At 42.3% G+C, this 12,088-nt stretch overlaps 1 protein-coding gene across 5 annotated transcripts in view; it reads left to right on the top strand.

Annotated features, from left to right (window-relative positions):
* Positions 1 to 12,088, top strand: part of PTPRT (protein tyrosine phosphatase receptor type T) — a 491,783-nt gene that overhangs the window by 452,102 nt on the left and 27,593 nt on the right. For all 5 annotated transcript variants that reach the window (XM_058036502.1, XM_058036501.1, XM_058036499.1 and 2 more), the window contains 4 exons: positions 6,606 to 6,682; positions 7,606 to 7,642; positions 8,883 to 8,980; positions 10,709 to 10,825. In XM_058036502.1, coding sequence (XP_057892485.1) covers positions 6,606 to 6,682; positions 7,606 to 7,642; positions 8,883 to 8,980; positions 10,709 to 10,825 — 329 coding nt within the window. The remainder of the gene's footprint in view (positions 1 to 6,605; positions 6,683 to 7,605; positions 7,643 to 8,882; positions 8,981 to 10,708; positions 10,826 to 12,088) is intronic.

The following is a 12,088-nucleotide window of genomic DNA, read 5'->3' as shown; positions in this document are numbered from 1 at the left end:
TCAAGGAAGATAAATGGGATGTTATCTAAAGAGAAGGTGTTCACAAAGATAAATTGTTGCCTAACGAGGAGTGACGTGAGGCTTTTAGCTCTAAATATAAATACAGCAACCGTGCAGATAGGAGGTGATGAACTTGAATAAGGGAATGCAAAATGTAATCAGAGCTAAGGAACAAGAATCTGCACGGTGTGAAGTGTCAGAAAAGGAGCTCAAGTTTGAGGACTGTTGGGAAAGATTTGGGAATGGGGCTGAGAGGGTGGAGTGGGCTTTCTTCTCTTCAAATATTTATTGAAGAGAAGGAGACAAGAGCTCTTTTAAAAGACGGCAAGGAGAATTTAGAAATATACAATAGTGATATTGAGAAGGCTTGGAAGGGAGAAGAAAAGAAGGATGCCTAGGGAAGGAGCATGTAATTCATCTGGTATTTTGTAAAACTATTTCAGAGTTATCAGCTGAGCCTGGAGCCAGACCTCACTGGTGGGTGAGTTGGGCAAACTCCCTGAGTAGAGTCAGGGCAGGAGCCAGAGCAGAGGATGGAGAGCAGAGCTGAGAATAGCAGGGCAGTGCTTCCCTCCAGGCAGGTCACGATAACAAATTGTGCTCTGTGGGTACAAACTGGGCAAAAGCCTGGCAGAGGAGGTGGAACACAGTTATACCCTGAGCTGTTTTGTTGTACTTCAGTTGCAGTGGCTGATGAAACCCAGAGCAGGCACTGGTTGCCCCTACCAGTTTATTTGGTAAAAGGCTGCATGTAGCAATTAACATTATTTATTTAATCATTTATCCCTCCTGTACAACAAATCCCCTGCCTTCTGGGGAGTGAATTGGAAAGTCAGGTTTTGATCTGACTTCTGAAGCAGCAGCTTCAGAGACTGGTGTTAGAATGTGGGTTTGTAAGCCCTTGCAGTGAGTAGCATTGCTCAGTGAATCACAGCAGATTAGATCTTGTCTTTACAGCCTCGTGGGTAACAGCACGCTTACAGGACTGTTTTACTGGCTCACTGCTCTCCCAGAGCTGCATTAACACCGTGCCTCTCTCTGAAAACCTGGATCACACTGCCAGCCCCAACACCTGCTCTTCTTCTTACATTTGCAAAGCAAAACTGCAGACCGGCCTGAGAGCTGTTCATGCAGAGGAGGGGCAGGAGAACTCAAAGAGCTCTCCCAGCTTTCCATCATTCCCTCCCATCTGTAACAGGTTTTGGAGCAAGGAAGGAAAAGCTGGGCAGTGGATTTGGGGTCTGCACCACCACAGAAATCCACTGTGGATGGTGGGAAGTTGCAGACAGACTTACCATGCTAGAAGTAACTGCCCTGCTTGAACCTTTTATTGTATGAACAAAGCCCATGAGCTTTGCTCCTGCACTTTTATAAAAGCTGTAAAAACAAAGAGAGTCGTGGAGATGCCAGGATTTTCTTTAGGGGACAAGCGTAGGCAGTGTACCCATTTATGTGCTGCAGCAAAATGATTTAATTCTGCTTTAGGGCCCAGATATTGAGAGCTTCAAAGAGCATCAGAAAGTGATTGTTGGGCGAGGGATGTTGAGCTGAATCTATTACAAGAGAAGAGAAAATGTCCAGAAGCTATATGGGACCTTTGGTTCTATTTGATTTCTCTCCATCTTGCCAAGATTTAGAGCCATTAACATTGTGGGAGAATAAAAGCTCTCAGATGAGAGCTGAGGATGGGAAGAGATAGGATGACGTTTTGCTTCTGCTGATGGAGAGAACTTTCTGTGCCTTTCTTTTTTCCCTCTATTTGAATTCTCATGATGGTCCACTAAAAACTGCAGAGCTGGTGACAAAAAGACAGCGGAGAAATTTGCTTTGTTTCCTTCATTCTCTGACTGCCATATGCTTTGGGTTGGAAAACTGACAATTAATCAGAGAATTTTGGGGTGGAAGAGATGAAGCTTTCAGCTGGCACACAGGTGGAGAGAACCTCTTGCTCACAGACAGGGATAAGAAATGAAATTAAAAAAAAAACTGCAAAGAATTCCAGACTTTGGGTGGGAAGGGACCTTAAAGCTCATACAGTTCCACCTCTGCCATGGCAGGGACACCTTCCACTATCCCAGGTTGCTCCAAGCCCTGTCCAACTGGCCTTGGGCACTTCCAGAGACAGATGGTGCCTGTGCTTGACATTTAGAATACAAATCTTAAATTTCCAGGCATTTTTATTCCATTATTTCTTCTGTAGTTCCTAAACTCTTGCATGTCTGTGTGATATCCATGGAATTTGTGTGATATCCCATTGAATTTGTGTGATATCCATGGACTTTGTGTGATATCCCACTGAATTTGTGTGATATCCATGGAATTTGTGTGACATCCCATTGAATTTGTGTGATATTCATGGGATTTGTGTGATATCCCATTGAATTTCTGTGATATCCATGGGATTTGTGTGACATCCCATTGAATTTGTGTGACATCCATGGAATTTGTGTGATAGCCCATTGAATTTGTGTGATATCCATGGAATTCGTGTGACATCCCATTGAATTTGTGTGACATCCATGGGATTTGTGTGATATCCCATTGAATTTGTGTGATATCCATGGAATTTGTGTGATATCCCATTGAATTTGTGTGATATTCATGGGATTTGTGTGACATCCCATGGAATTTTTGTGACATCCCATGGAATTTGTGTGACATCCATGGAATTTTGTGTGATATCCGTGGAATTTTGTGTGATATCCATGGAGTTTGTGTGACATCCCATGGAATTTTGTGTGACATCCGTGGAATTTGTGTGACATCCCATGGAATTTGTGTGACATCCCATGGAATTTGTGTGACATCCGTGGAATTTTGTGTGATATCCATGGAATTTTGTGTGATATCCATGGAGTTTGTGTGATATCCATGGAGTTTGTGTGATATCCATGGAACTTGTGTGACATCCCATTGAATTTGTGTGATATCTATGGAATTTCTGTGATATCCATGAAATGTGTGTGATATCCATTGAATTTCTGTGACATCCATGGAATTTGTGTGATATCCAAGGAATTTGGCCCTGGCAGGGTGTGATTCATCCCGCCTGGATGTTGCCCAGCTCTCATGGCACACTCCAGGGCCAGTGGGGGCAGAAAGGGGAGCACAGAGTGAGGAGAAGTCATGGTTCTGTCCCAGAACTGGGGTGAATCTGCAGATTTGTGTGTGTTTCTCCACCCCTGGGTGGGGAACCCTGGCAGGCACTCGAGATGAGCTGTGTAATGTTTCGGTGGCGAAAGTTGTGTGAGATTAATCCAGCGCTGGTGTCAAAATGAGACGTGGAGAAATTGCAATGATACTTCAAATGATCGCTAATGGGAATTTTGACAGGAGTTTAAAACAGTAACAGTTTTGTGCTAAAGTGGGAGCACAGAGCTTTTCAGTGAAATTCTTGTCATTTTTGAAGTCTGTTTTAAGACCAATTTTCAGTCAAGCTACTCTTCATATAAATTTAGAGTTCTGCTAACTAGCAGAAGGAGTGGAGTAAGCAGGGAGAAATAAAACCATTTACACATTTCTTAAGGTTTTTTTTCTATTTTTTGTGGTCCTGAATGCAACTTTTCATTTTTTTTTTCTGTTTACCCTTCATTTTTAATATTTTTAGAGTCCATTTTCAACACACAGGGATATAATGTCTGATAAATTTAGTGAAGAGTTGAGCAACACTTTCATTTCAGTCTGCCAAGAATTCTGTGTCCTTGGCTAGAGGAGTCCAGTGGATAAAGAGAAGAATCAGAAATAAGTTTTAACCACTGGGAGAAGAGATAATAAATGCATTTGCTGTTCTTTAAATAGCTCTTTAAAGTCTGTAGGCAAAAAACCCTAAGTACAAGATCCTTACTACTAAGAGCATAATAATTTGCCTTATTTTTTTTTTTTTTAGTCAAATCCCAAAGTTTTTTTTGTGGAAAAAAGCGATTTACAAGTGAACTTACTTTATGAACTTTTATCCAGACTGTTCTCCTAAACTTTGGAACAAGGTTAAAGAAACCATTAAGACATCATTAATATTTTCTGTGCTTCACATATACACAGATTTTTTTTTTCTGCTGCACTGTTCTCACTTGGAAGAGCAATAAATCTCCCTCAGGAATTAATCTCATTTTAGTAAAATACGCAATGAAATATTTTGAATTCTGTCCTCTGAAAGAAAAGTTCAGCTTAAAGCATTTTTCATTTGGTCCCAAAATATGATTAGAACTGAGTGTCTCATTTTAAAAACAACAACAAAAAAATAGCATTAATCTTCAGTTAAATTTCTTCATCCTTTATGTTTTTTTCCCATATTTGACTTTTAAAAAAGGGGGGGAAAGGAAAACAAACCAACAACAGTTTTTTGCACCTACAGAGCATCTCTTCCTTAGCCATAATTATCCATAATTGTCTGAAATCATGGAGCTGCACTCAGCCTGCTTCCCAGGTCTTCCCCATCCAGCTCCCTCTGGATGTATTTCATCCTGCCAACTTTAACTTTCTGTCCAAAGAGTGGCACAAAGTACTGAAACTTAATTTTGATGTTTGGCTCCATTAAATGAAGAGAGGCAGGTGCTTCCTCCAGGGTTATTCAGAGCCCTCCAGCTGCAGACATTGTCTGTATCCCTCATTAAAAAATGAACCTGAAATCCTTTTCCTCTCTCATTGGGGATGTTTTGGGTCCCATCATTTTTGGTCTCATCATTTTTTGGTTGTTGCAAACAGCATTTCATGTTGTTGCAATGAGTTGAGACTTCCACAGTGGTGTTCTCTTGGGAGGAGTCAGTGAATGTTCCCCTCCCAGGCATTTGCTCCGGGGTTTGCTTTTCCTTTGCTGTTGTTCCATGTGGCTCCTAACAAGTTTAGCTTGCTGCCTGGAATTGCAAGTGTGAAATTGTCTGCGGGAGTTTCCCTGTATTTCACCCACATGTCCGGTTTAATCAGCTCTCTGTCTGTCTCTGTGAATTGCTCTAAGTATAAATTCTTTTGTTGTCTGTCTAACCACATGATTTACTTCCACTCCTCGTGCAGCTGCCTTGAGTGCAGGTAATTGGGAACATCAGCACTTAGAGAAATATCCCCCCTTCCCTGTGTCCACAAAGGTTATATTTATTAATACAAATATAACAGAGCTTTTGATGGATTCATGTGCAGAACCTTCTTTGAATGCAGATATAGGATTTGATAAATGCAGCAATGTGGTTGTGGATTTTTTTTAGGTGTGTAAATCTCACCCAATGGCTGAACAGAGTGGAATCATTCCTTTACACAGCCAAATGAATATTTAATATATGTCCAAGTCTTGGTTTTCAGAACTGCTCCCACATCTGTCTTCACAATTATTATCTGATTCTACATTTAATTAAGACATGACTAAACCCCTTTTGACTGAGTTACTGCAGAATCACACCTCATATTTTTATGTTTCATTGCTATGATTCTTTTTAATTGAATGTAAATCATGCTCAGGCCTGTGTTCTGCAAAGTGCTGCTGAACATTAATGCTGCTCTGACTGAGAGCTATGCTCCATAGAGCTGGTAGGGAGGAAATAAACTTAATGGACTCGATATTATACTTCTTTTAAAAAATCATTTAAAAACGAGCACAGCATGGCCATCAGTGACCCCCATAACCCAGTGGCCTCTGCCAAGCAACTGGCCCTTAGAAGCAGTTCTGCAATTAACTGCATGCCAGGGCTGGGATTGCCAGAGCAAATCACATCAGCAGCCTGGCTCTGGAGTATCTCCTGTGACAGAGCCCAGCACCAGCTGTTCCACACAAAGATCAAAATATTCCCCTGGTGGAAAATCATGACATAATCTGCCCGCTGGGGTCGTTGCTTTCTGCGTCTGAGCTGTGGAGCATGCTGGGAGATGGAAAGATTGATCTCTGCTATTTTATTGCCTTATCTAAAGTAACTTTGAATCTCCTCAAAAAGATGAACAGTTCTGATTTTGTTGGTTTTTTTTCAACGCTGCCTTGATGCCATTTTGCTGCTGTGGGTTGCATAAAGGAATGTTGCTCTGATTTAATTTGTATTTCCTTCCAGTTTCTGGGTTTTTTTCCCTTTCCTATTTGCAGATATATCTTTTATATCTCTGTCTATTTAATTTTATATCTCTGTCTATTTATATCTGTGATCTATTTATGTCCTGGTCTTGTCAGTTTTAGCTCTTGCCTCAGTTTCCATAGATCAGATGAAGCCAAGGGAATTTGGAGCTTCCAAGCAGGAAAATGGTTTTTGTCATGGAGATACACCTTGCAAAGATCTGTCCCAAACCAGGTGACATTTGTGACCTGTCTCAAATCTCTGTAAGGATTATGGTGACAGAATACAGAGCATGACTAACTTAAGGATCTAAACATCACATCTTAAACACAAAACAAAGGGCTTTTAGCAACAGGGATACATGTGATGCTATTCCATTGTTGATTATTGTAAGTATTCAATTATTCAATTACCCTGGTGGGATTCTTGAGGCCAGGAGTTGCCCTTTGTGTGTCCCTTTCAGCTCAGGGTATTCCACAATTCCACCACACCACCCTTGCAGGAGCCAGCAGACGCACCAGAGCACTTAGAAACTCCTCTTTATCGTTACTGTCACTTCTTTTCCTTTCCTTCCCTCAGATGATCACTCAAGGGTGAGACTGCAGCTGCTGGATGGGGACCCTCACTCCGACTACATCAACGCCAATTACATCGACGTAAGGCTCCTGGACATCCCCCTGTGCCAAACCCTCCTGTGACAAGCCTGGTTATGAATTTGGTGCCTCTGACACAGGGACAGGCTGTGGATGTGAGATGAGTGACAGCTGAGCGTTGTACAAACGCTGTGTTGTGACAGGGAGAAGGTTCTCAGTCTCCAGTTTATTTTGTCTGACCAATCTGGGCAGATGGAGATTTCCTGTATTTGACAGATCCACCAGCAGAAGTGGGGCGTGGGCTTAGATGATGGGTGCAGAAATCAATATCAGCCCCTCACAATAGCATTAGTTGATATCAGAGACTTGCCAACTACTCACAAAGTTGTGGTGCAGAAGGCATGTATGTAAACAGATTGACTTTTTTTAAAGTGTTCTAAAATGACATTGGAAAAGCAGCCTCTGTCTCACACACAGTGATCCAATCTATGAGCGTTTCTTCAACACAGCTCTTAAGTCACAGCAAAAGGAAATGTTTAGAATAGTTTCTTGAAAAGATAAAATATGCCCTAGAATTTTCACAGCGACAAATTCATACCTTTCTTCTTTTCAAACAAGAAGATGCCATGTTTTGCCTATCTGTTTTCAGTGTTACCCTCAGGTAACTCAGGATTTGTGTTTCTTTGTGGAAATTGTTTAAAAGTACCCCATTCCTGTCTTATCTTTGGCAAGAAGAGATTGTGTTATTCATCAGAAAGAGATGCCCTTAGTTAAAATCTCTTAGGGCCAGCCCCTTCATTCATTCATTCATTCATTCATTCATTCATTCATTCATTCATTCATTCATTCCATAACCAGTTAATTATAATATACTACATAATTATACACTGTCCAAGGGGCAGTGGAAAGTATCAAATCCCTGGTGGGCTTTGTCTGAGCTGTGATTTCACAGACACTCATCTATTTCCTTTTTTTTTTTTTTCCAGGGGTACCATCGGCCTCGCCATTACATTGCAACTCAAGGCAAGTTCACTCTTGTATGTCTAAATATTTGTAAACGCACTGCTGGCTTACACTGTTGTAGGAGCTTTTTGTGGGGTGACATCATCTGTTTTGGGGAACATCTGAAAATTTGTTATATGGGTATCGCTGAAGGGGTGTCAGGGACAGATAAAGGTGATACAGGGATTCCATCATCAGAAGGCATGAAAAGACACTTTATTATTAGAAATTCACAGTTCTTATAGAAACAATTGTGGACCTAAGACCTGATTGGCCTTTAGGAATCTTCTCTCACCTGTTGATCAAGAAGGGACAACTCCTTCTTGTAAACATCTTTGACAAACAGAGATTGCCTGCCAGGTGTAGAGATTGAGAGAATAATTGTTTTTATTCTGTCTCTGAGCTTTCTCACAGCTTCCCAGGAAAATCCTGGGAGAGCTGTGTCTCTCTCTGCTCAGAGGATATGTGATTACTACATATGGGCAAAAGAGGGAAGGATATAGAATTTTCCAAGATCTTTATGGCACTCAGAGTTAAAACCTCAGCTGCAGGAATAGAAAATGTCACAGACTTAGAGGTGGCAGCGCAGCCTAGAATGTGTCATTTGTGCATGAAATATGAAAGGACAACTACAGGGGACTCTGTGGGTCTTGGGTTTACCCTGCTTGAGGAGGGCAGTGTGAATAAGGAGCAACTTATGAGCCTTTGAGGGGAGCTAGTGAGAAATGCATTTGAATATCACCTTCTGTAAGTCACCTGAAGAGTTTCTGATAAGAAATAAGGTCAGGGAGAAGCTCTAGGCTGACAAACCTCTTGTGGGCACTGGTTGGTTGGCTATTGGAACCTGAAATTTTTATGGGGGAAGCTTCAGAAAAGAGCTGATTTCTGCATGTTTCCTTCCTCCTTCATAATTAATCAGCATTGAACCGTGAAATGGTGTGCTGCATCAGGTGTGAGTTACAGCACAGCCTTTATACAGCTTCAGTGGGGGGTACATCCTTGTCCCATCACACATACAGTTACCTACTGGGGCCATCCTTCTGTTGCCACCATGGAACCTCAAATAGCTGCTGTGAGGAAGGGTCTGACCTCCCAGAGAGCTCAGGCTGTACACGTCTGTAACCCTGAATGGCACAGGGATGCTCTGAGAGACAGCAGGATCCTGAGGGAGCAGCACGATGGCTGGAGAGCAGCTGGAAGGGGTTATTGGCATTCCATGCACTCTCTTGAGATGTCCTTTTTGTCTTCTCTCCTGCCCCAGGGCCGATGCAGGAGACAGTGAAGGATTTCTGGAGAATGATCTGGCAAGAAAACTCTGCGAGTGTTGTCATGGTCACCAACCTGGTGGAGGTGGGCAGGGTAAGGTGCCGCTGCCAATGTGTGAAACCAGACCAGGGCTGGCTGTAACACAGAGCTGCTGCTCAGGAGAGCTCAGCAGCACAATGCCTTTTGCTTCCTGCAGGAAGGGAATTAATTCAGCCACTCTGGGTTTTGTAGTACTTAGCTGCTTCCCTTCTAGCCCAATAAGGATGGTGTTCCTGCTGTAAGTCTGGGCTTTGGCGCTGTTATACACATTTGTGCTAGCTCAGAGGCTGTCTCCTTCCTCAGTAGAGAAGGAAAAATGTACTTCTGTAATAGTTATTCCTTGTCTGATGATTTGAATACACCTCTAAAAATCCAGAGGAGGGAGGATATGTGACTGGTGCTCCAGCTACCAAAAGACCTCTTTGCATGAGAGTCCAAACCTGGAGTTCCTGAGGTCACTGTTCCTGGGGGTTGAGGTTTCTGTGGATCCTGGGACCACCCAGCAGTGTTGGCCTCCTAAACAGCCACCAATTCCCTCTCCTGCACTGACCTGGAGCAGACATCCCTGTGTCAGCACAAGGCAATGCCCAAAGCCCATCATGGGGCCAAACAGGGATAAATCAAAAGGTGTGGGCTGGACCTCAGGAAATAAGAAGGCAGGATGTCTGGGGTGGCTTTTCCCAGCATGGTTTTTGTTTTAGAGATGTTCTCAGCCAGAAACCGGAGTTCTTAAAAAAATTTGTCCTGATGTTTGTCACTTTCCATTGCTTTGGTACTAAGAAAAATTTAAATTCTCATTTACTCAGAGCCATTAGTAATTCAGCTGCTTTGTGTTTGATTTCCCTTAGATCTCATGGTTGAATGCCAGCTGCTTCTGTTCATTTATTACTATTTATTCTATTTTACCTTCTACTGACACTTCAGTTCTGAATAAATGCCTCTGTGTAAAAGAAAAAAAAAACAAAACTCAAACAACAAAAAACCCACAACAAACCTCCATTAATCATATTTAATATTTATAAAACCCCTTTCAATTATGACTGGAACTGGAACATGAAGCCTGCTTTGCTGCAGCTAATTGCTTCAGGTTTAGGTATTGTTCCACTCTTCATGCTAGAGCATTTAATAACCTGATAGTCTTTGTTAGCCTAAATATCCCTTCTGGAGCTTCACAGCCTTGCTTTTATTTCTTTTTGGTGGTTTTGCACGTGGCTCCTAGAACTGGCTAAGCTGGGATATGTTTACCTGCTCAGGAGATTTCTCTCTTGAGCTTTAGCTGAAGCCTGTCACAGCTGGTAAAATGCCAAGTTTGTGTCCACATCTGATAAAGAAAGCTCAGAGGCAAACAAATTTAGTGTCTCAACATGTATCCCACAATCCCCATGAACTTAAATTCTTTGGCTAAACAGAGAGAGGTGAGAATTACAGGAGCAGTAGCAAAGATTTTTTCTCAAAAGGGATGGTGGTGGTGACTGTCAGGTGTTCTGTACATCTGATATGGGCCAGACATGTATGGAAATTCAAAGAAGATTTTAAAAAATAAATCTAAATGCATCCTTTGCATTTGTATGGACAACAAAGGGAACATTAAAAGAGTCCTGCCTGTGGTTTCTATGTATGGTAAAGGAATTTTGATCTAATTTATACAGTTAATTTTGGCAACTCTGCACACCAGAAAAAACCCCAATTTTCATTGGCTCCGGCTTGAAAGAGGAGGAAAATGTAGGTCAGCTGTGACTCAAGTTGAACTAGTTCCTCTCAATATTTTCCTTCTGCCCCCAGGTGAAGTGTGTTCGATACTGGCCAGATGACACAGAGGTCTATGGCGATATTAAAGTCACATTAATTGAGACAGAGCCACTGGCAGAGTATGTCATACGCACCTTCACTGTCCAAAAGGTAAGGAGGTCTTCAGGCAGCTGGGCTTGTGACACACTTCATTTGTGTTCAGGAACCCTGGGAAGCACATCCAGAACACTCTTGGAGGTGGGAGCTGTGCTATTTGGACAGGCTTCACTTCAGCAAACTCAAATTTTTGACAGGGATTCCATTTTTGGACAAATGATTTTACAGGAACATCTTGATGCAGCCACGAAAGTAGAATCCACAGTGCATAAAGTTTAACTGCATCCAAAAGGCAGCAGATAGCTGATGGTATGCCAGGAATAATAACTGCCTTGTTTCACAGTGGCAAATGGCAGAGGAAAAAAGGTACCACTTAAGCTGATGCCAGATAGGGTCCCCTTTCATCAGAAATGAGAATATAATAAGAGCAAGAGTATAAAAACTACCCCCAAACCAGCAGGATTTGGAAGATTTTGTTATTTGTAATTAGAAATTGGAAGTATAAGTGTCAGAGTATTCCAGGTCTGTCCAAATTACTTTCCAAACACTCAGTAAGTGGTTTTAAAGCCTTTCCAGAATTCTTGCTCAATGAACTTCAGTCACACTGGGAATATTGTTTCAGTTTTCTGATACATCAACTCCATATTTCATTAAATCATTGAAAAACTTGGTGAGAAATGCTAATGCCAAAATCTGACAAGCTAGAGGAGCTGCTGCTGGATTCCACCCACATTTCCTGTGCAATGAAACACAGCTGACCCAGGGTTGTGGGTTACCCTTTGCAGGGCAGATGAAGGTGTTATTTTCCAACAACGTGATTTCAAAGATGTGTTGATACCAAAAACTTGCTTTCTCTAGGAAAGATGGTTCTGGGTACCAACTCCTGCCCTTTTCACTGCCAGCAGCATCTCAAACTGAGAATTTTTGGCAGCAGGTGGCAAAAAATCTGCTGTTACCTGGGGCATACCCACTCTTGGCATGTTCATTCCTCAGGCTCTTGCTTCAATGCCTCAAAGAGGATTTAAGAGTGAATTTGTGCTGGTTTATGGCTGTGGGTAAACACAGCCATGGAGTGCTAGGGCTGAGGTCACCCTGATGAGGTGGGTGTGAGCTCTGAGACCACAGGTTGGAACTGAAAACCTGCACCCACCTTCCCAGCCCTCAGGCGAGTGTTACCCACTGGGAGCTGGAATTTGGCTGAAAATGTTCTTTAGAGTGAAAAGCAGCTTGGGACACATTTCCATGCATAGCAAGAGCTCAGTGCTCGTTATCCCCCTGCACGAGGGAAGGCAGCAGGGAGCAGGATGTGCCGACCGG

Source organism: Melospiza georgiana, chromosome 17, assembly GCF_028018845.1.
Source record: "Melospiza georgiana isolate bMelGeo1 chromosome 17, bMelGeo1.pri, whole genome shotgun sequence".
Lineage (NCBI taxonomy): Eukaryota > Metazoa > Chordata > Aves > Passeriformes > Passerellidae > Melospiza > Melospiza georgiana.
This window is presented reverse-complemented; position numbering and strand designations above follow the sequence as displayed.